The sequence below is a fragment of the Oenanthe melanoleuca genome, chromosome 18 (assembly GCF_029582105.1).
Source record: "Oenanthe melanoleuca isolate GR-GAL-2019-014 chromosome 18, OMel1.0, whole genome shotgun sequence".
Classification (NCBI taxonomy): domain Eukaryota; kingdom Metazoa; phylum Chordata; class Aves; order Passeriformes; family Muscicapidae; genus Oenanthe; species Oenanthe melanoleuca.
Window position 1 is genome coordinate 612,804 of NC_079351.1, and position 22,067 is coordinate 634,870.

Consider the following 22,067-nt stretch of genomic DNA (forward strand, 5'->3'; position numbering starts at 1 on the left):
GCTCGCGGCCCCCGGCGAGCTGCGTCCTGGGAAGTTTTTCGTTAATGTCGAATTAATCGTTGTTAATTAAGGCTGGTCGCGGGACGACTCGTGAATTGGCGTGGACGCTGCTCACCGAACCCCGTTCTTGGCAAGGCGCTTCGCACAGGACAGAGCCGGCGGCAGCGGGGGCACGGCCCGCGCGGGGCGCGGGGATGCGGGTCGGAAGCTGATCGTGTCCCCCGGCACGACGGGAGCTGGCGCAGCCGCGCCCATCCCGCGCCCGTGGGGCTGCCGCAGCCCCGAGCGCGCTGGTGTCTCCGCGGCAGCTTGGCTGTCCTCGGTGCGTGTTGGAACCGCGGATCCGAGGCCGTGCCGCCCGGTTCCGACGCCGCACGGGAGCCCTGAGGGGCCGCGTAGCTCCCGACTGAGCGGCTGCCTCTGCCCCGTCGCCTGCGCGGAGCTCCGCGGCCACGCGTGGGGGTGCAGAGGGCAGATGCTGAGGTTCCGGCTGCCTCCCACGAGGGCATCTGAGGAGAAATAGCTTCATCCTCCCGCCGGAACCCACGCGGAACCCGCGCGGGGCAGGAACTGCGTCCCGGTTGAGGTGCGGGGGGGGCAGGGAGAAGGCGAGATGCAAACGAGAACGGAGCGGGGAAAGCAGCGCGGAGCGACCGCGGCCGCGGGGGAACCGCCCGAAGCCCCCGCGCGTGGGTGAGCCGGGGCCGGGGCTGCGGCCAGTCGTGGGGGTCTCGGCCCGGAAGGAAAAGTGGGACAAAGCTGCTCCAGCCGTGCGGGACAAGGCAGCGGCGGCGGGACCGTCCCCCAGCAGCTCCCACCGCTGCCGAAAGTGTCCGGAGACCCCCGCGCCGCAGCGGGCAGCACTGCGGGGACCCCTCCCGCACAACCAAGGCACCGGGAGCAGGAGCGGAGCCGGGACACGGGCAGACTTCCACGCTACCTGGGTCAACGGCAGGAGCTGCCTGGGCGCCCCACGAGCTCTCCGCGGGCTGGGACCGCTCATCCCTGCGGTTCCCGTCACCCACACCGGCCCGGAGCCCGGTTCTGGGTCCCCGGGACTCGGAGCCGACAAGGGGAAAGCTCCGGACCGGCGGGAGCGTGTGCTGCCGCGGCAAACCCCATTTCCGGGAATTAGACCCCAAACCATCCTCTCGGCTGCGGGGTGTCCGCTCCTCCAGCCCGCACTCGTGCGATGAACTCCTCGGGGCTCAGACGGCTGCTGGGAACACGAATGATCGGCTGCCCGCTCGGTTCCCGCCGTGCGGGGGCTCCCACGGCAGCGAGTTTTGCAACGAAACCGAGGGGCTGGAGCCCCTCTCGGGGTCGCGCGTGGCGGCGTCGGGGAGAGCGCGCGTGTCCGAGTGCGGCTGAGCCGGAGGAACGGGGCGGCGGGGCGGACCTGGCTCCAACTCATCCGCCGGCACCATCGATCCCCGCATCGCAGCGGGGCAGCTCCCCGCGACTCCCGTGTGCTCTGGTGGCCGTGCTTCAGGAGCTGCTCCGTCCCACGGCCACTCGTGTCCAGGACGACAGGATCCAGCACAGCTCCCAGCCTGCCCCGGCGCGGTTCCCCGCTGCCCCGGTGCCCCTCAGAGACCCCTTTGTGCCACGGTCGCGCCCCAGTGAATCCCCATGTCCTGGGCGATCCGAGCACAGCCCCCACTCTGGGACCGCGGAGGGGGGCGGGGGCAGAACAAGCGGCCCCTGGCAGAACCCCAAAGCTCGCCCGTCCCCGAACGGATCCCCGGTCCGGGCTCGCCCTGGGGTCCCGGGAGAGGCGTCCTGCAGCCCGGGCACCGCCGCGCAGGGCAGAGCGCGCCCCGAACCACTTTCCACGCGAGCTCCCTGCCTACGTGGACACTCCCCTGCACACTCGGGGACGCCAGCCCCGCATTGTCGGTCAGCCCAGCCGCCCGCTTCTGCTGCGGGTTTCTCCCGGTTCGGTTCCGTTCCCGAGGCGTGCAGGAAAACTCTTCTCTCCCCCGGTATCTGAGCGGAGCCGGGAGCAGCATCGGCCCTTCACAGCCCCGCGGACCGGTACCGGGCTGTGCCGACGGGGGGCGAGGACTCGGGACCCCTTGGCACCGCCGGCACCGCCGGCTCACGGTCCTGTCCGGGACTGGGGGCTCAGCCCGCCCCCCAGACGATGCCTTTTCGTTTCCGAGCAGCTCGGTGACAACGGGGGAAACAGTGACCGGTTCCGACCTGCGGCACCGGTACCCACAGTGCCGCCGGGGTTCTGCCGGGTAGCGCGGGGGTATCCGGTCCGAGGAGGGGAGATCTCGGGTGTGCCCATGCAGCGGCGACGCCGACGGTCCACAAGACCCCAGAAATTCCCGTGTGAATAAGTTTTCGTGTCCAGGTGTTTGACATCGAATTCATGACGGGGCAGGGCTTCCCCGGCGGCTCCGGAGGCGACGTGGCGACGGGAGGCAGCTTGTCCCCGTGGACACGGCTCCGGTCCGGCCGACGCCTGGCAGGGCACCGGGTGCGGTTGCTGCCCTTTCCCCAGGCACCGAAGGGGACTGGCGGAGCCGCGGAGGGGTCTCGGCGTGTACGGGCACAGAGGGAGCGAGAGGATCCCGGCTCGGGGACTCCACCGAGCACCTGGGCAGAGGAACTTCTCTCCGCCCCTTCGGTCGTTATTGCCCGGTAACGCAGGCTTTGGCCAGTCAGCGAAACGACCGCCCCGATGAGACGCGGCTCAGGGCCCGTCCCGGGTCTCTCCGCCGCCCCGGGACCGAGCCGCACATGCTCCCCGGGGCAGTCGGGACTGAAGACCGTAGCGGCCAAGCCCCGGTGATGCCGCACGGCCCCTCCCGGGAAGCGGCGGGCGCAGCTCGGCCCCGTCCGGACGGTGCCGCACGGAAACGCTGCATTTCCCGGCGCGTCCCCGCCGGCCCGGTGAATTCCAGGTGCTTTCCATAGGTGGCACCGTCCTCCTGGAAATGGCGGCTGCGGCCTCTGCGCAACCGGCGGCGTTGCCGCCACCCCAGGGGGGCACTGCCGCCCCCTCGGCCCCGGGCAGCCCCCCCCGCGCCGCCGGTTCAGCAGGGCGGAGCGCCCGCAGGAGCCCCGGGAGCGGTGCCAAGCCCCGGGGCAAAGCGAGGGTTTTTCCCCCCTGCGATCCCCAGGGTGGAGAGAAGCCGCCGTTCTTTCCGAGAGCACAGACCCACGAACGCTGGGGAGTGTCCCGCATCGGCCTCGCTCGTGCGAGAGACCCACGCGTGTCCTGCAGCCATCGGTTTTCGGGGCGGCGTGCCCTGAGCCCTCGCTCCTGCGGAACCCCGCGCCCACGGAGCGCCCCGACGGCAAAGCGCCCGCTCTCCGTTCTGCAGGCGTGCCGTCACACACCGGAGCCCCCCGTCACCCCCGGCGCGGCCGTTCCGCGGCTCGCCCCGAACCCCCGCGCGGGGAGAGTCCCGCTCCCGGGGGCGGGGGGCCGGAGGGCGTCGTTCGTCGCCCGCTCCAGGCTCCGAGCGCTCCGCACAAAAGATCTTTTGTTCCCGGGGGTTCTGAATTTGCTCATTATTTGTAGGAACATAAACACGAACTGTTTGCGGATGGGGAAAGGGAGGAACCGGCTAGAATACGGCGTGGGGCGAGGAAATGGGAATGTTCTGGGGTATTCCTGCAGCCCGTCTAGCCGGCGCGTCTCCGTCCCGCCGGCTGCTGACCGCGCAAGGACGGCAGAAGGACGGATCAGCCCTGCGGCGGCCAAGGCAGTGTCACGAGTGGGCAGCGGCCACGCGAGGGCCCCGCCAGCGCGGGACAGAGCCCGGCCCCGGTGGCCACGGCCCCGCCGCAGCGGGAACTGAGCTGGGATGTGACAAATGAGACGAAGCGCGAATCGAGCCGCCCGGGGCTGCCGCTATTCCCGTCTTTCACCCAGTCCAGCTCTGTCCCGGCTCTGTCACTGCTCGTCCCCGCCCGTCCCCACTGTCACCGCCCGCTCGGGCGCAGCCCCGCGACCCCGCTTTTAACAAAAGCAATTAGAGGTGAAGCGCTGCTCATTTGCATTCCGCTTAATGCCCGGTTTGGCCGCGGTTTCCCCGGGGCGGCAGCGGCGGGCGCGGGTCCGGTGTGGCGGGAGGGGGCGCGGCCCGGCCCCGCCCACCCCGAGGCCCCGCCCACCGGACCCGCCCACCGGGCCAAGGTAGGTGCTGTATTTAGGTTCATGCCCTTATATGGCGATGCGCGCGGCGCCCCGCGGACGGCGCGCACCATATAAGGCAGCGGTGCCGGGGCCCGGCTGAGCTGGTGAGCGCTGATTGGCCCGTCCGTATCGCAGCAACGGCTCCGGCGGGGGGAGCGGCCCCGCGCCCCCCCCGCCCCCGGCCGGGACCCCCGCGGGCCCCGAGCGGGGACTCCCCGTTCCCACGGGACACCCCGGCGGGACCCCGCCAACCTTCGCCCCCCCATCCCGCCCCGCTGCCGCCTCGCTGTCCCTGCCCGGCCCGCGGCTCCCGACTCGCCGTCTCGCCGCGAGTCTTCCGTGGACACCGACGGCACTTGGGAGCTCGCGGTGCTCCCGAAGTGCGGCGGGACCACCGGTCCTCTGTGTCCGTGACGGGGGTCACGGAGGAAGCCGACCGTGCCTGCTCCACTTGCGGCAGAGCAGCCGGCGGGACCGCGGGCTGAGGCAGCCGGCGGGACGGGGCGGTCCCGTTGTTCCGCGGAGCGGGGACCTTGCGTGGGCGAGGGGGGACGGGCAGCATCGGTCTGCACGGGCTGGGGTGACCCCGATCTGAGGCACAAAGACCGGGGGGCTTTGCGGAGGAGGGCGGCCGGGGGGCAACGCCGGGCGAGGTATTCACAGAAGGCAGCGGCGCCCTTTGCACCGTGCGCGGCGCCGACGGCGGATTCCGCGCACGCGGGCGCCACCCGCGAAGCGCGCACCCACGGCGCGCCTTCCCGTGTCCACCCGCCACGGTGCGGACCGGCCGCGGCGGAAGGTTCTCCCGCTCTCCGGTGGGGAAAGGACCACCCCATCTCGGCTCCCACAATCCCGTTTTCGGGAAATCCCTTCACCCCACAGACACCCGCGAGAAACACCGGCGGGGAATGAACCTCCGGCAGTGCAGGCGACAGCCGCGCACCCACGCGTGTCCGCTCCCGCGCTGCGGGCAGGCTCCGGGGGGCCACCGCCGTGACGGGCGGGGGGCGGCGACACGGTGCGGCGACACGGGGTCGAGTTTTCGTTGCGGCTTCGCCGCGGAGACACTGCGTGGCCGAGTCGTGGCCACACGGTGCCGCGGGACCACGGCCCGATTATTTTTCTGTATTTTTATTTTTATTTTATTTTAAACCGAAAGCAAAACCGGGCGCTGCGGGAGCGGCTGCGGGGCTGGTGCTCCTCCGGCGTGTCGGGAATGACCGGCCGCCCCTCCGCCGCGCCCCCCGGGTTCGGAGCCGCCGCTGCCTCGGCGGGCACCGGGCGGGGGCTGCGGGCACGTGCACGGCGCTACGGGCCGGTCGCGATCGGGGCGGGCTGCCCCGCGCCCCCCGCACGCCGCAGATGAAGCCACACACCGGGCACTGCGGGCTCTGCTCCCGTCCCGCCGCCCTGCGGAACCTCCGCCCGTCCCCCGCGCCGCCGCCCCGGGGCTCTCCGGGGGTGGGGGGAGACGGGGAGGGCTGCGCCGCTTCCTCGCCGTCCCCCCCCCCATGGCAGGATTCAGCGGGCTCCGCCGAGCAGCCATTTTCTGCAGCTGCTTCTCCACCAGAGCTCAGGCGGGCGGCGGGACCGGGCGGCGGCACAGCCCGGGGGACCCCCCTGGCCGCTGCCCTCCGCCGGGACGGGCGCCCCGAGCCCGGGCGGGCGGGGCCGGGGGTGGCCGGGCTACGCCGCAGGGCTCGCCGTGACAATCCCACCCTTTCCCCGCCATTTTGTTACCGTGCTGGCGTTTTCCCAAAGCAGAGACAGCGCGGGAGCCTTGGGAACGGGCCCCCGTTGTGCCGGGGCGGACGCCCCCGGGACCCGTGTCCCCGTTCCCTGCCACCCCCGCCGCGCCGCACCTGGCAGCGGGGCCGGTCCCGGGACGCGCGGCCACCGCCGGCACCTTCCCACCGGGATCGCCTCGCTCCCCTTCGCGCCTCGCGCACGCAGCACCCGAGGGTCGTGACTGCCCGAGTCCCTGCAGGACCCTGTCACGGGGGGCTGGCACCGCGTCCCGGGCCGCTGTCCCCAAAAGGAGAATGCTGGAGCGCGGTCCCTGGCTTCTCTATCCGATGAACCGGGAACGCAGGGCTGGTCACCGCGCTCCCCCCACCCCGTGGGCAGCGCAAGTGCCCTGACGGCAGGGGGGACCGTCCCATCGGGGAGGGTCCGTCCGGGGGCCGTGCCGCCCGACACAGCACCCTGCAGCATTGCCCCGTCTCGGTGGCGGCCCCAGTTCCCCGCGGGACCAACCCAAGCGCCCTCGCGGGAAACCCGTGGGGACCGTGGTTGGCCCACGCGAGGCCGGGCGCCCCGTCGGGGCTGTCGGCATGGTCAGACCGCCGGGGAGGGTGGCAGGGGACCGGGGGCCGGTGGCCGGGACGAACCGCGGGGCAGCAGTGGCGGCGCGGGGACGGGCGGGCAGGACAGCGAATGCCCCGACGGGGGGCGGCCGGTCCCTCCACCCGCGGGGTTGATGAGCGCGGGGATGACACCAGCCACAGAACCCCGCCGGTGGGTGCACATCCCTCTCCCACGGCTGCATTCCCGGGCCGGGGGAGCCGTTCGGATGTGGCAGTGCCCGGGAGATCCCGGCGGGGCGGCGATGGATGTCCCGTGCGGGAGGGAGCGGGGCCGGTGCGTGCCCCGGGCTGGGCCTCCGGAGCCGAGCGGCGGCGGAGGGCGGAGAAGGGAGCGGGGAAGGAGGGGGCTCCTGCAGTGCTGCAATGCAGCGCCGCGCCGAGCCCGCCGGCCCGGCCGCGCTCCGCCGCCCGTCACTGCGGCAATGCGGATGGAAGCCCCGCCCGGGCTGGGCCGAACCGGTCCGGGCATCCCCTGCCTGGTCGGGCCGCGCCCTGCCCCGGACGCGCCGGGCTGCCGCTCTCCCCCGCTTCCTTGGCCCCGTTTCGTTTTCCTCCTGCCCCTGCCGGCGCCGCGGGACGTTTCCTCCCGCGGCGGGACGCAGCCGGCTTGTGTCCGCGAGATCGCCAGTTCGCCTCGTGTTTGGGGGCCGGGAGGGGCCCTCATCCTGCCCCCGGCGCTGAGCGCGGGCGGATGCCACCAGCAGCCACCCTGGTGACCCCCTCCAGCGCCCCGGCTTCTCTCTGCGGCTCCCCTCGACGCCGGGACTTGCGAAGCCCCCGGTGCTGCACCGATTCGGGGCAGATCCCTGGTCTCTGCCCTGCTCCGTTCCAGCTTCTCCCCGGAGAATCTGCTCCCTACCTATCCTCCGGGCCCCCCACAGTCTCTGTTTCCCCTTCTCCTTCTCCCTGTCCCCGCTGACCCCTCTGCGCAGTCCAGCAGCAAACAGCGCTGTGGGGCCCCAGGCGGGGTGGGGGTCGCACCCCGGCTTCGTTTCCCCTCTGCTGCCATCAGACACTCGGAATCGCAGCACCCGGTGAGGGGGGAGCTCCCTCTCTCCCCCCCCGAGGTGCCCGTGTGCGGCGATGTGCGGGCAGCGCCCTGGAGAAGAAGGGATTATTCCGCTTGTAAAAGCCGCTGATAAGGCACAAACCCAGCAGGGCACGGCGGACCATGAGGTGCATAAAATATCAGCGTTTAAAGCCGGGGAGCCGCTATAACCCCCCACTGCCCGCCCCTGTCCCACAGGCTCTGGATCACCCCCCTCTCTGTTCGACTTTTGCCGCAGCAACCTGGGGCTGGATCCAGGAATTCTCTCCCAGCCATGCCAGGCAAGCCGGGTTCTGCCCTCCCACCTGGATGTTTTTTTTCTGACGCGGTGAAAATGGCACCGCATTCCAGCTCCAGCTCCTGCTGGTGCGGACTCAGCCGCTGGATCCTGCCATGTCTGTATTTACTGCATGAAAGCTCAGCCGAGCCCCAGAATTTCTTCCCTGGGAGAACTTCACGGGCTGATCAAGATGTCCTCAGCCTTCCCTTCGGGAGGCCGGCACCCCGCCGCTCACTGTGGGGCTCCCCGCGCCCCTCGCCATCCCTCCGTCTCTCGCCGACTCCTCTCCAATATTTCAATGTCTCTTCTCAGCTACCGGAGGCTGTTCCACGCGAAAGCGGGCTCACCAGTGCCACACACCGAGCAGTACCGCCGCCCACTCTGCCTCCTCCGTGCACACGGGGAGCCCTCAGCGGCGCGGCGCTGTCCCTGTCCCTGTCCCGGTCCCGGTCCCGGTCCCGGTCCCGGTCCCGGTCCCGGTCCCGGTCCCTGTCCCTGTCCCTGTCCCTGTCCCCCGCCCGCCCAGTGGCACAGAGAGAGCGGCGGTGCCAGCCGTGGGGTTCGTTGTTCACTCCCCGGGCAGTGCTGAACGTGTCCAGGGCAGAGCGATCTCTGATCGCAGACCGGGTGCTGGCGGGGCCCCGTCCCCCGGCAGGTTCAGCCTTGGCTCCTCTCCGGGAGCAGGGACACGGGGACACTTCGGGAGCCCCTTGAGGGCTCACCCTGCCCGGCGGGGGAAGGTCCCGGGACCCCGCAGGGCTGGCTGAGCCCCTCAGCCCCGCACCGGCTGCCGGGCTGGTTCTCTGCAGCGACCGCCCCTTCTGTGACTGAGCCCCTCGCAGGACGCGGTGCCCCCACGCAGGATCCCCGCCCCGTGGAACTCCAGCTCTCAGCGGGCTGTGCTGAGCCCCCGGCTGGCCGCTCGTAGCCCACGGGCACGGGGGTGCTGCTGGGCACGGACCCCGTGCCGCCCCCAGCTCTGTGTCCTGATCTCCCAGCCCTTGGGACGTGGCACCCGCGGCCATTCCCAGTCACGAGGAGCGTGGGCGGCGAGGGGGGAGACGCACGGGGCAAAGGCAGGAGCAAAGAAAGCAAAGTTAAATTTGACAGCCCGAGAGCAGAGACAATGCCACGAGCGAGACTTATTTGTCACATACTCAGGCACGAGATGGAAGGAATTCCTGTGATAATGCTCGTCCCTGCTCAGCCGCCGCTGCTGAACCACAAATTGCTGCTTGCAGCACAAAATATGGAAATGGAATATATTAGATTAGACGCCTTCTTGTTGGGGCTCTGCTCTAGGAGTTATTTCTAAGTCCGGAGAGTTAAAGCATCTTCAAGCAGCAGAGCATCAAACCCTGAGAAAGTGGGTCTGCTTCAGGTGGCGGAGCTACAAAAAGGAAAAACATCAGGAAATCGGCTACCGTGGAGCCAGGGAAAGATTTTTCAAAGCAGAGAGCGAGACACCCAGGGAGGGCTCTTCCCACCTCGGGTTAAAAATGGCTCGGGGTCAGGTTGAGCCCTTAAACTCGAGATAAGGCATCGTTCCACAGCCGCCGGGGAGAGGGGTGGCACCGCTGATGTCCGACCACCATCTCTGCACAGCCCAGCACGAATCCCCCTGGTTTGTCTCCTGCTGGTGACTTCGTGTGCCAAAAGAAGGCAGGCGGGGAAGGACAGTGGCGCGGCTGGAGCCAGTGCACATTCCTGGTGCTAAAATGACAGCCTGGCTCGCACCGCGCGGCGAATGGGTGGGTGCAGCGGCGGCAGCGCTTCAGCCTTCATTTCTCAGTGTGGAAATACTAACGTGTGGAAATTAACGTTTCCAAGCATATGCGAATATTACCATTTATTTTGTGTTTTGAGATGCTTCGGTGGCTCCTTGATACTGAACAAACTTCCCCTCCCCTAACCTTGTATTTGGTATTAATACGAACCTGACGCTCCATTGTTTTTTTCTTTCAGACAAAATATAAAATATTTCTTCTCGAGCAGCTCCCCGAACTCGAGGAGCCCGTTCCCCTCAGAGGCACAGGCAGTGGGAAGGGGCATCCGCCTCCGGGGTGCAGGAGATGGGGAGGCACCAGGTCAGGGACCCAGAAATTCAGAGGGGGAACCCCTAACCCTCATCTTCTGGAACAGCATGGCCAGTCTACCACAAAGGGCATTTTCAGGGGGTCGGGCGGCGCTGCCCGCGTTCCCGGTGCGGTTCTGCCGGGGATGAGCCCTGCCCGCATGGCACAGCCCACGCCCGCAGCTCGCCGTGGCCATTTTAGCCGCTGCCGCAGCCCCGCTCGCCGCTCTCCGCCGCTCCCTCGCTCTCTCCAGGGCTGCGGGCAGGTCCCGCCGCGGGGCTGCCCTGACCCGGTTCCCGGTTCCGCGGAGATCCCCGGAGCAGCCCGGTCCCACCGGGCTCCGCTCTCCCCCCGCCACCGGCGGCACCGGGCGGGCAGCGGCAAACGCTGAGCCCGAAATTGCTGTTCGCAGCTCTGGGAGCTGCCCCCGGGCTGCTGAAGCCAAGGGATAACGTGTGACATTTGAGTCATCCTGATTTTCCTATCCTTGTGTTCCATAAACCGAGTGACACCTTCCCCTGCTGGGCATCAGCGAAGGGGCAAACCCGGAATCCCGGAGCCCTTTCCTGGGGCAGGCTGCTCCTCTGTGGCTCATTTCACAGCCATTACCAAGCACCAGCATCCCTTGTCCTGTACATCCCAGACTCATCCCTGCTGAGGACAAAGACGAAGCACCCAGGGGTTTCCCAATTCTCAAACCAGAGCACCAGAAAAAATCCCAACCAGAATTCTTTGCTCAGCATAGTCTTCATATCGAAATTAAATGTATGTTTGTTAAGTGTCCATCAGCTTAGACCCTCCATCCAGGCTTCTGTTCATGCATTTTTTAATGCATGTTTGCTTTGGCAAAGCTCAGTCTCGGTGACCTGGCCAGGTCAGCTCCTGCCCCCTCACCTGGAGCCAGCACCATTTCTTGTGGAAGGGTGCTGCTGTTTGACAGGGCTCTTGGGGGGTTTGGGGACCATAGAGGGTTTGGAGATCCTGGAGAGTTTGAAAATCCTGGGGGATTTGGCAGTCAATGATCAAATTTCCTTCTCTCCCCACCCTGCAGCCCAGGGCCTGCTGCCAGCAGGGTCGCCCAGGGACGGCTCAGCCCCAGCTCTGGGATCCAGGGTGCTTCCTGCTGTGTCACACAGCATGGTTTATGTGCCTGCTCCTTCGATAAAAATAAATCTTCATGTTTGCAGTTTGCTTTAAACTACATCAAGGTGTCAGCTGCACTGACGGCTCCTCTGAGAAACGACCTCGGGAGGAGCTGGCAAATGGCTCAGGGTGAGCCTGGGATCCCGCCCTGCAACGGGAGCACCAGCGGCTCCCAGCCCGCAGGGAGGAGACCCCGGGCGCCCTCAGCCCTGCAGGGCTGGCACAAACTTCCATCCTTACAGAGACCCTCATTTCTCTCCCGTTTGCACCCTGCAGTGACACCCCTCAGTCTCCTCCGAGCTCCTCAGCCTGGCACAGATCCAGGGATGGTTCCCGTGAGCAGCTGCACCACCGGCCCCTCTTCCCTTCCTGATCTTTATTCCAGCCCACCACCTTCCCTCCCTGCAGGCTGCACACACCTGACCACAGCCACTCAGCCCCTCTTGTCCCCCTCTCCTGTCACTCCCTGCAGCAACCAAGGGGTCCCCACTCAGGAGGGCAGTGGGGGGGCCCCGGGAGCTCAGCCCCCCCCTCCATCCAGCATGCTGCTCACACCACTGCTGTCCCACACAGACCATGGCCAGGTCAGACACTGCTGCCCCAGCCACCTCCTGAGTGTGAGATGCTTCAATTTGCCCATCATGGGACCCTCCCCAGCTCGGGCTGCAGGCAGGAGCTTTCCCAGGCACTGGGATCATCCAGAGCCACCCCACAAGGCTCTGGAAGCACCTGGAGATGGTCTGGGCTGTGCTGGCTCTGTGCAGCTGCCTTCCTCTTCTGGTGCAAACATCAACAGAGCTGTGTCCTTGTGGCTGTCTCTGACAGATCTCACATGAATCTGGGCTCAGTCCAAACGATCTTATCTGTGGAGAGACTGAGGATTTCCTACTACCAAGCTTTTTTGACTGCTCAAACCAGAGGCAGCCCTGTGGGATGGGGGAGATGGGGGAATTCAGGACTGGGGCTGAAGTGGGGAACCCACCTCTCCATCCCCTCTCCATCCCCTCTCCATCCCCTTTCCAGTTCAATGAGAGGCCTGCATACCCACAGGTGAGCTGTTCTCCCACACAGGGGGACACCAATCCCACCAAATCCCAGTGAACCCCCTCAGTGGCTGCTGGATCAGCCCCACAGATCCAGTTTTAGGTGCAATGGTTTCTAGCAGCTGTATAGCCACGTGAATGGTTGTGCTCAAGGGGACAGGCCTAGCAAACCCAAGCAGTGGCTTTCCTCCTGAAATGTGGCCATGAATGCTTCACCTTGTTGCTGATTTCTGCAATGGGGGATGGCTGCTGAGATCACCACATCCAGCCAAGTCACACCATCACCTCCTGACACTGCACAGCAAAATGAGAGCAAAACGGGAAAATTAAAGAAAAATTTCACAAAATGCATTCAATGGGTGCCTGGAGGAGCTGCCCCCACCCATGTATGAGCAAAAGCACTGAGTGCTCCAACTGCCAGGGAAATCTTCCACTTCCCACTGCACACACCCACCTCCACCTTCTGCCCATTCCCAGTCTGGACCCATTCTCAGCTTGGACCTCCCAGTTCCCACCAGACTGTTTCTTACTCTGATTAAAACACATCAGCTCAATGTTTTGTGTTTATTGAACATCCTTCCTCATTACAGCAGCCTCACACCATGGAGGGAGCCCTTCCACCCAGCCCTGGGGCCCACACTGCCACTGTGGCACGGTGCTTCCTGGGGATGGTGTTTCCATCACTTCCCACGGAGCAGGGATGTCACTGACACCTCCTGAAACCACACAGGGCCACGGCAGCTGCTGGTGATGGGGCTGGATCCCAGCCCAGCACTGGTGCTGACACTGGTACCACCGTGGGGAGGGGAGAACCTGAAAGGATCAGCACAGAGCCGCAGCCCCTCCCCTGTGCACGGCCCTGGATCCATCAGGCCCTTTCAGAAGGGCTCAAAGACGAACACAAATTCTCCTTTTACATCAGCAAATGTTTGTCTGGAATAAATCCAAACCAAGCAGAGGTTAACACATTCCTGGGAAATACATTAAATGCAGCGCGCACCAGTGTTCCTAATGGAGCGTGGTGACGCTCCATCTCGCCCTGGATCACTCTGATAACCACTGCAAGCCACCCTGGGCTCCACTTTAATTTGCTCAGTAACAGGCATTTAGGTTTGATGCATTTACTGGGGAAAGAGAGCGGCAGCAATAAGTAATTCATATCCAAACACTTCATCTCTCCCAGCCAACCGGCCCAGCAAGGGAAGGGCGCAGCTTTTAAACCAGTAACTACTTATCACACCTTTCACAGCACAGGAAGCTGCTGGAGTTGTGATAAACATGATCAAACTATTAAAGTAAGAAATATCTGGCTGTGTGGTTTCCGGGAAATGGTGCCTCAGACCAACCACGGCTGCAGGAGCACAGACGGCGCTTCAGGGGCTCCTGCAGCCCTGGGGGTGCTGGTGCAGAAACACGCTCAGAGGGACAGTGTTCCCTTAAACACCGGCAGCACAACACCCTCCCTTTTCAGAAATGCTAATGAGCTGAGCTAACTGCAAACCTGCAGCAGTTATTAATTGCCCCGAGCCTCGCACACCTAGAGCCCAGGGAAGGGAGCTGCCGAGCCAGCACTGCCCAGGCTCTGGCCCGCAGCCTGCGAGCCCACGTTCAAAGGCACAACCTGCTGTTTGTGAGAAACCCCGCTGCTTTCATCCACCTTTGTCTGGCTGAAGAGCAAGCCGTGCCCGGGCAGCCGCCCTGCCCCGGAGCCGCGGCCCGGCCCCGCTCCTGCGCCGGCTCCCGTGGCTGTCTGCTGAGCCGCACTTCCCCTTTCATAAATCACATTTTGCATTCTGAGCATGCGTCTCCTCTTCCATGCCATTTTTGTTTTCAGATAACCATTAGCTTAATTAATCAAGGGAAATGCATCCTTTCTGATTGCATGTTCTGATAGTGAAGGCAGGGATGGCAGGGAAGCACTTCCCAGCACCCCATCCCTGGGTACCCCCGGGGCAGATCGGGGTTCACCAGCACCTCCCCAGCACCCTCAGCACACCCACAGGGCTCTGGTGACACGCAGCGTTGATTCAAACCCTCTTAACATTCTGCACAGCTATCAGGCAAAGGTTGATTTTAATCAGAGTTCACCATTTCCACTTGGGTGGAAACACCTTGGCTGCACAAACCACCAGAGCTCTGGGGCCTCTGTGCAGGCAGGGGAACACCCAGCACTGCACATCACCCGAGCGAGCTTGGGAGCATCAACCAAAGCTGGGGCAGAGCCGAGCTGTCAGCACTGACCCTGCCCTTGGAGCCACCTCCCACAGCCATGCCCACACAACTGAGCCACACCAGAGCCAACCCACAGCTGCACCAGTGCTGCCCACAGGAGGCTCTCCCACTTGGGAACAAGCCTCCTGTGCTGTTCCAGCTGGGAAAATGGCATCCACACACCCAGTGCTTACTCTGCTGCCAGTTTAATCCAACCTGCATTGGAAAAGTGCTCCAGCTCTGGCATAACTGCTGGGCAAGACCTGGGTGGAATGGCACACACAGGGGTTCCCTCACCTGGCTGGATGCTGTCCCACCTTCCCACAGACACCACACGACCCTTTACAAAGAAACCAAGATGAGTTTGGAATTGATGTACATGAAATGACACCTGGGAAGCCGGGTGGCCCAGAAGTGGCAGCACTGGATGGGAGTTTTTTGTGCTGTGGAACAACACATGGCTGGACAGACAGACACTGTGGCAGCAGGTCACAGGGCTGTCCCTCACCCCATGGCTCAGGTGCCACTGCAGGCTCCACCTCACCAAACCAAGTCACTTCTCACAAGTTCATGGCACACACATCAACAATATTCCAACCCAGATCTTTGCTGGAGGAGACATCAACTTTGACCAAAAGCCCAGGAGGAGACAGGCTGGCACCAGAGGCAGCTTTGCTGGCAGCAGAGCCAGCCTGGCCAGCACCAGGTTTGGAGGGTGGCACTGCCCAGGCACTCAGCTCTGTTTGGGGAGGTGACAGAGGGGTCTGGGGGGACAGAGACTGAGCACAGTATCTGTCACCACGCTCTAAGGCCTCTCACAAAGAATTAGCCCTGCATTGCATTTTCAGCAAACTCCAGCAATTATTAATCCTGTTCAGAGATAGCTGCAGCTTTCTTGGTGGAATTTGAACCATCTTCCTTTCTGGAGACATTCAACTTCTCATCCAACTGTGACCCTCCCCAGCACTGGGATGGCACTGCTGGGATGGCAACCATCACCCAGCACTGTGCCACCTCCTACAGCTTCCTCAGGTTCCTTCACAGAGCTCCCAGCCCGCTCTGGAGGAGGCCAGCCCTGCCTCACACCACGGGCTCCCGTGGCCTCGCTGCCCTCCCACGACTCAGGCTGCCCTCAGCTCTGTGGGCACAACACTCAGAGTGAAAACTGAATTATGATCAAAACCCTGCAGCTCAGAGCCAATTCTTTAACCTGCAGGTCCCGGCAGTGGGGCAGCCCAGCTGCAGCCTGCCCACACAGGGACCTGCCATCCGTAAAGCTGTAACAAATGCACTCCAGATCCCGGTAGTTTTTGTAAAGGTTTATAGTCCTTTGCCATGATTGCATGATACATTTCTTCCCCTGTGACACAGCCCTCAGACCAGGACGTGCCGCTGGCAGCTCGCAGCAGCTGGGCTTTGCACTCCGATCTACACTAGCTGCAGAACATCAAATGCACTTTCAACATCTCCATTTAATATTTACATTCAAGCAATTAATAATTGGAAGCTTATAGTTTAGACATTTCTAATAGCAGCAATTTCTATAATAGCTCGTTTAGCTTTAGATAACGATTTTTTTTTTTTGCACATAGAAACACCACATGTGTACAGTATCAAAAAATATATACGGGATGGTCCTGTGGGTCATGGGGAGGGCGAGGGACCAAGACTAACAAATGCTCAATGGTTAAAAAGGAGAACAGAAAATAGTCGTTTGATATACTTTATAAGGTGATCTAGGGACTCCATAAATCTAGGCTTTATATTTCATTATATAAATACCTACAAATAAATATATTAGCGTGGCCAGGGAGCGACCAGCCTTCAGCTCAAACAATACATTTCAATAACACCACGTACAAACGGGAGCAAGAATCACTTGACAAGTTAGCACTGTTAAAATATAATACTATAACTCTGAGTAACTGGCGGGTCCCATCCTCGCGTGTCCCACTGCCGGCAGCTCCCGCAGCAGCCCCCGGCGGCGGGGCCACCCCACGTGGCAGGGATGGCCCCGTGCCTGTCCCCGCGTCCCCTCGCCGCACACGGCGGGCTCGGCCGCCGCCAGGGGCACGAGGGCTCCGGGGAAGGGCCACCAGCCCCTTGGAGGGAGGCGGAGGGGCCCCGGGACGGGCGGGCAGCTCCCACGGGGAGCGGCTGCCACCCCACCTCACACCGTCACGTACTCCTTGAAGGTCACAGTCAGGCAGTTCGCGGTCACATCTGTGATAATTATATTCCCAAAGAAGGGCTTGAATTCCTGCAGGGACTCGGCCTCCTCCTCCTCCTCCTCCTCCCCTGCGGCCTCCCGGGGCTGCGGAGGCGCCGGGGCCGGGGGCTCGGCGGGCGGGGGCGGCGGCAGCTCCGGCTTCACCTGCGCCAGGGCCAGCTCGCCCTCCGGCCGCGGCTTCACGCAGCGCAAGTCTATGGGCTCGTCCAGGTCCGAGTCCAGCAGGATGACCTCCGGCTGGGCGGGCGGCTCGGGGCGCGGGGGGCTGAGGCAGGTGGGGGCGCTGATGCTGCGGGACGTCAGGCGCTTCTTGCCCGGCTCCCGCTCCGCCTGCTGCTCCGACAGGCAGCGCTTGCGGGAGCTGGCGCTGGACAGGTTCAGTCCCATGGAGGAAGGGCTGTGCTCGCACACCGGACTCAGCGACCAGGGCACCAGGTCCGGCTTGGTGGTGAGCTGCAGGGGCTGCTCGGCCGGAGGAAGGGGCAGCTCCTTGGCCAAGGGAGTCTTTTGGGGACTTTCCTCCAGCTCCGGAGGGGGCTGCCGGCTCTCGCCCTCTGCTTTGCTCAGGGCATTGCTGCTCACCACCCTCTCCTCCCCTGGCTTCCTCCAAGCCTCCACCTTCTCCTCCCCACCCTTTTTAGGAGTCCTCTCCTCCGCAGCCCGCTTCCGGGGAGGCTCCCCGGACTTGATCTTCACGGCCTGCATGCCGTTCTCCATGTACTTGCTCATCACGATCACAATGCGCCCATTCTTGTTCTTGTTCTTGACGATCTTCATCTTTCCCCCAAGGCCATTGCTGGTCACCCTGTCCCGGGAGGGCGGCCCGGTACCACTGGACAAGTTCTTCTCAGCTCCATTTTTGCTTTCTGCTGTCAGGTTCTTGACTGGGCCCAGCAAGGTTTTGGCTGGGCCATGAGCCCACTTGTCTGGATGGGCGACCAGGGGGGCCTTGTTATTGTCCAAGCAGGCCTGGCCCTGCGGCTCTTTGCTGCTGGGCTGGTAATGGGGCTCGTACATCTTGGGGTCCGGCTGGTAGTGGTGGTGCTTCTTGCTGTTCAGCTGGTAGTAATACTTCCCTTTGCTGTGGGACTGGTGCTTCATGCTGCTCTCCTTGCCGTTGGGCTGGTACTGGTGGTGCTTCTTGCTGTTGAGCTCATACTGGTGCTGCTGGCTCTTGCCAGAGGAGCCGAGGTCCAGCTTGGGCCTGGTGTCCACGGCCGGGTCCTGCAGCCCCGTGAGGATGTTGGAGCGGCGGGCGAAGGAGGGGAGCTGCAAGGCAGAACCAAAGGGTGGGGTCAGGCAGGGCCGCGGCGCCAGGGCCCAGAGCTCCGGCAGGTGCCCGAGGCTCCGGCGGAGCCCCCGCCCCTCCGGCAGCTCTCCTCGCAGTTTGCTGCGTCCTCTCGCAGGCGGCCCCAGCCCACTCCAACTTAGAGGCTGTGCATTGCTCCAGATTAATGAAGCAATGAAAAGAAGAAAAGCCCCCTTCAATCAGCTGTCTGGGAACGGGGGCCGAGCGGCACCGCCGCTGCCGAGCCCGCGAGCAGCCTGCTAATGCCAGGCGGGCACGGGCACAGCGGCTCTGCTGGGCGGCCCGGAGGGGAGGGGAGGGGGCTGAGCTCAGCGCTGGGGGTCCCCGGGGCGTTGCGAGGCGCCCGGGCTGCGCGCAGGCTCCTGAGCATGATGAAACTCGCTGCAAGCAGCTCCCCGGGGACGGCCGAGGCGCGGGGTGTGGGGCTGGGCACCCGCGCGTTACCTGCACGACCAGCGGCTTTGGCTTGGGGCCCCGCTTGCGGTATCCCATCAGCTGCTCCTGCCGCTCCCTGCGGGAACACAGCGTCACGGTGAGCCCGGGGGCTGCGCACGGACCCCGCACCGCCCCCCGCGCACGGCTCCGCTGGCGGCGACCCGACCCGGGCACGGGGAAGGGGCAGCGGGAGGGGAGCGCGGCCCTCCGCAGGTGCGGGGCTGCGGGACGGGAACCGCGCAGGTGGCAGCGGGCCGGGGGCACGGGCATCCTGTGCAAGCAGCAGGCGCCTTCCCCGCTGTGGAGAGGGGCTGAAGTTCACAGTTTGCGCCAAAACACTCCAGGAAATAAATGCGCGGAAAGAGAAAAAAAAAACTAAAAAGGCTTAAAAAAAAAAAAGAAAGCACAAGAAAAAAAAAAAAAAAAAAGCCGAAGCCCGTCCAAGCGCAGCAGCAGCAGCAGCAGCGCCGCCTCCTCGACTCGCGGCATCGAATCCCGGGAAGAAGGAGCGCGAGGCGCGGCGTGGGGGGGGCACGGCGCGGGGGGAGCGCGGCGTGGGGACCTTGACCCGGAGGCGTCTCCCGTGGCCCCGCACCGCCCGCCCCGCCGGGGCCGCGCCCCCAGCCCGGCCCGGCCCGGCCCGGCCCGCCCCCGCCGCGGCCCCCGGCTCCGTGACGCATCTGCAATTGCGGGAGCGGCGCAGAGCGGGGGTCCCGCCGCCCCTCCCGCATCCCCCAACCTCCGCCGCTCACCTGTTCTGGAAGGCGATGAGCAGCCGGGGGTCCAGGATGTTCTCCTCCGGCTCCCACGTGTTATATCTTGGAGAGGGGAGGAGAGCGGCCGTCACCGCGGGGCCCGGCCGGCGGGGCCGGGGTCCCGGGCAGAGCCACCCCGCAGCAGCGGGCCCGATGGGAGCAGGGTGTGGGGCTGGGGTCCCGGGGAGGGGGATGGGCGGGGGGGGGTTGGGGGCCGCGGGGACGGTACTGTTTATTTAGCGCAGTTATTATTCCGGAGGAATTCCAAGCATGTCATGATGAAATTTTCCAAATCCCCTTTCCCGGACCCAGGAAAGCGGCCGCGGGGCGGAGGAGGGACCCGGCCGCCGCGTCCCGGATCTCCCCGCGTCCCCCCGCCCGCACTGTCATGCAAACCCCGAACGCTCCGCAGCGGCCGCGCTCGCTCCGGTGCCGGTGCTGCCCCCGCCTCGGCAGCGGCTCTCGGGGCTGCGGGGCGACGCGGGCGATTTTTGCGGTTATTCCCCCTCTCTCCCCCCTTCCTGCCCCCCCCTCCCCGCTCGGTTCTGCAATATGGAGCCCGACTCCCGAGGAGGGAAAGGGGGAAGGAGCCATTTTCTGGTGCACATCAGCCGCCGCCTGCTCGGCTCCCGCCGCCGTCACCGCCGGGCCCCGCCGCCGCCTCTCGCCGCCCGCTCGCCGCCCCGGCCGGGCCCTGCCCCGAGCCCCATCCCCGGCGCCATCCCCGCCCGGTGCCGGTACTCACTTGGGCGACCATCCCCTCCATTTCACCAGGTACTCGACTCTGCCCTGAGCGGCGCGGGAGGCAAAGACACGGCGTCAGCGGGAACCGCCACCCCCGGCGCCCCCCGGCCCCCGCCGCCCCCCGCCGCCGCCGCGCCCCCCGCACCTTTCGGATCCGCTTCTTCTCGATGCTCTCCACCGCGAAGACGTGCTCGCCCACCGCCGGCAGCTCCATCCCGCAGCCGGGAGGGGCCGGGCCGGGCCGCGCTGCAGCCGAGCTGGGCTCGGGCTCCGGCAGCTCCCGCCGCCGGCCCGACAGACACTGAGCGGCGGCACCGCAACCGTGCAAATCCCGGAGCGAGACGTCAGGGAGGCGGCGCCTCCCGGGCCCGGCTGCCCGTCAGCGGCGGGGCCGGGGGATTGGCGCAGCCCTGCCGGGGAGCGAGGCGGGGAGGGGGCGGGCGGGGGCCGGGCACGGCGGCGCGGGGAGGGGGGCGCGGGCAGCTCCGCTCCCGCCCCACGCGTGAGTCAGCACGGCCCCACGGGGGGCGGCACAGCCCGCGGGGCAGGTGCGCGACCCGCGGCCCGGCCGGAGGATGCGCGGCAGGACGAGCCCCCGGCAGCGCTCCGCGCTGCGCCACGTCGCGGGTGCCCCGGGCCCGGGGTGGCGGTGCCCGAGCCGGCCGGGGGAGCCGTGGGGCGCCCGGCCCGGGGACAGCCGGCGGCGGCGGGCCCGGGCCCGGGCAGGTGGCGGCGCTTTCCCCGCCCGGTGCCGGAAGCCGCTCGGGGAGCCCGGTGCCGGCGGCTCCGCGCTCTCCCTCCCCGCGGGGAGCAGCCTGAGGCACACGCGTGTCCAGCGGGGCCACCCGGCCGCTCCCCGCGCTGCTCCGCCGAACGTGGCGGTGCCGGAGCGGGAGGCACCTTCCCCAGACAGGTGGAGCGGGGCCGGGCACGGTCCCGGTGTGAGCCCCGTGCAGCCCCCGCCGGGCCCTGCGGGAGCGCCCCGAGCACCGCGCCCCGGGGCAGGACGGCGGCGCCGCGGGCACGGGTGGGGTGATACCGGAGCGCCGAGGAGCTCTCGACCCCTCTCGGGGGCTGCGCTCCTGGGCTCGGTCCTCGCAGGTGCCCGGCGCTGTCCCCGGGCCGGCTCCCCGAGGAACCGGAGCCTCTGCCCGCTGCCAGCGGGGCGGTCCCGTTGGGGTCTCGGTGCCCCCGTGCCATTTCCCCGCGGGCTCTGCCGGCCGCTGTCCCGCCGGCCCTCGCGTGGGCGATCGATCCCCGCGGGGCCGGGCCGAACGTGGGGCTCCGGCAACTTTCACCGGGAGCGGCGGGGTGAGCTCGAACGGCACCGGGGCTCCTCCGGCCGTGTCCCCGTTCCCCCGCGTCGGTCCCACCCCGGCCCGGCCCGGGGCTGCGGGGGCACCGGAGGGGACACACCGGGAGGCACCGCTGAATGTCACCGCGCCGCAGCCCCGAACAAAGACGCAGCCGCCGCGATCGCAGAGCCGAGCCAATAAAAAGCAAACTGATATTACAATTTTGATTTCCCTGGAGGGCCGAAGGGGCTTAATGTAAGAATTATTATCCATTGTGAACACCAGCCCAAGGAAAACACACACAGGAAGATTTAATTTTTTTTTTTTTAACTTAGCGGTTTTCCTAAGAAACATACATTCATTGAAATTTATGCCAGTGGAGTTTGTTAACCCTCCCCTTTGACATTTCCAGCTTCTCCTGTTGCCAGAGGAGACAAACCGCTAATGCTGGCAATAAAACTAAATGCCCAGGGACGAGCACGGTTTGGTGCGATTCCTCCCCAGGCTGGGTAAGCGGCAGAGCACGGTCAGCTCCGGATCCCGCCCGGCTTGGGAAGCTCTGCTCTTCCCAGGACAAAGTCGGGAATGGGCGATGAGGAGGGCAGAGTTTGGCTGGCTGCATATATAGATATAGATAAATTTAAAAAAATTAAATTAACGGGTGACCAGACATCCTTGGCATCTTTTAGAACCCGCCTCAGAAGCAATACAAGTGACTGTTGATGAAATATAATATATATATATATATATATATATATAGAAGTGAAACAACACTGAAAACCAATATTAAAAGCATTTTAATCACTGCCTGGCCCCTGGCTCCCATGGCTCAGCCGCAGCTCCCGTCCTTCGGTTCCTGTAGGATCTTCATCTGCTTTCTGTTACGGGGCTGATTGCACATGATTCACAATAATGATGGTAATGGTGGTGATTTTCTGTCTCTTACCTTGCTCAGGCAGCAGCAGTTCATGAACTGA

The 22,067-nt window shown here is 65.3% G+C and overlaps 1 protein-coding gene across 1 annotated transcript; it reads right to left on the bottom strand.

Moving 5' to 3' along the window:
• Positions 1-15,626: 15,626 nt before the first annotated feature.
• On the bottom strand, positions 15,627-20,167 carry CBX4 (chromobox 4). Its single transcript, XM_056506112.1, has 5 exons — positions 19,941-20,167; positions 19,797-19,840; positions 19,049-19,114; positions 18,306-18,372; positions 15,627-17,821 (listed from the first exon to the last, which is right to left on the bottom strand). Exons 1-5 carry the CDS (start codon positions 20,007-20,009, stop codon positions 16,493-16,495), a joined length of 1,575 nt encoding a protein of 524 aa, XP_056362087.1. The 5' UTR covers positions 20,010-20,167; the 3' UTR covers positions 15,627-16,492.
• Between the last annotated feature and the right edge of the window lie 1,900 nt (positions 20,168-22,067).

What these genes read in the sequence shown, in the direction of transcription:
- CBX4 (XM_056506112.1), bottom strand. Translation starts at nt 20,009, where the DNA reads ATGGAGCTGCCGGCGGTGGGCGAGCACGTCTTCGCGGTGGAGAGCATC. An exon ending in TGGAGGGGATGGTCGCCCAA is followed by an intron (nt 19,115 to 19,796) that starts GTGAGTACCGGC and finishes CCCCTCTCCAAG; the next exon opens with ATATAACACGTGGGAGCCGG. An exon ending in CTCATCGCCTTCCAGAACAG is followed by an intron (nt 18,373 to 19,048) that starts GTGAGCGGCGGA and finishes GTGTTCCCGCAG; the next exon opens with GGAGCGGCAGGAGCAGCTGA.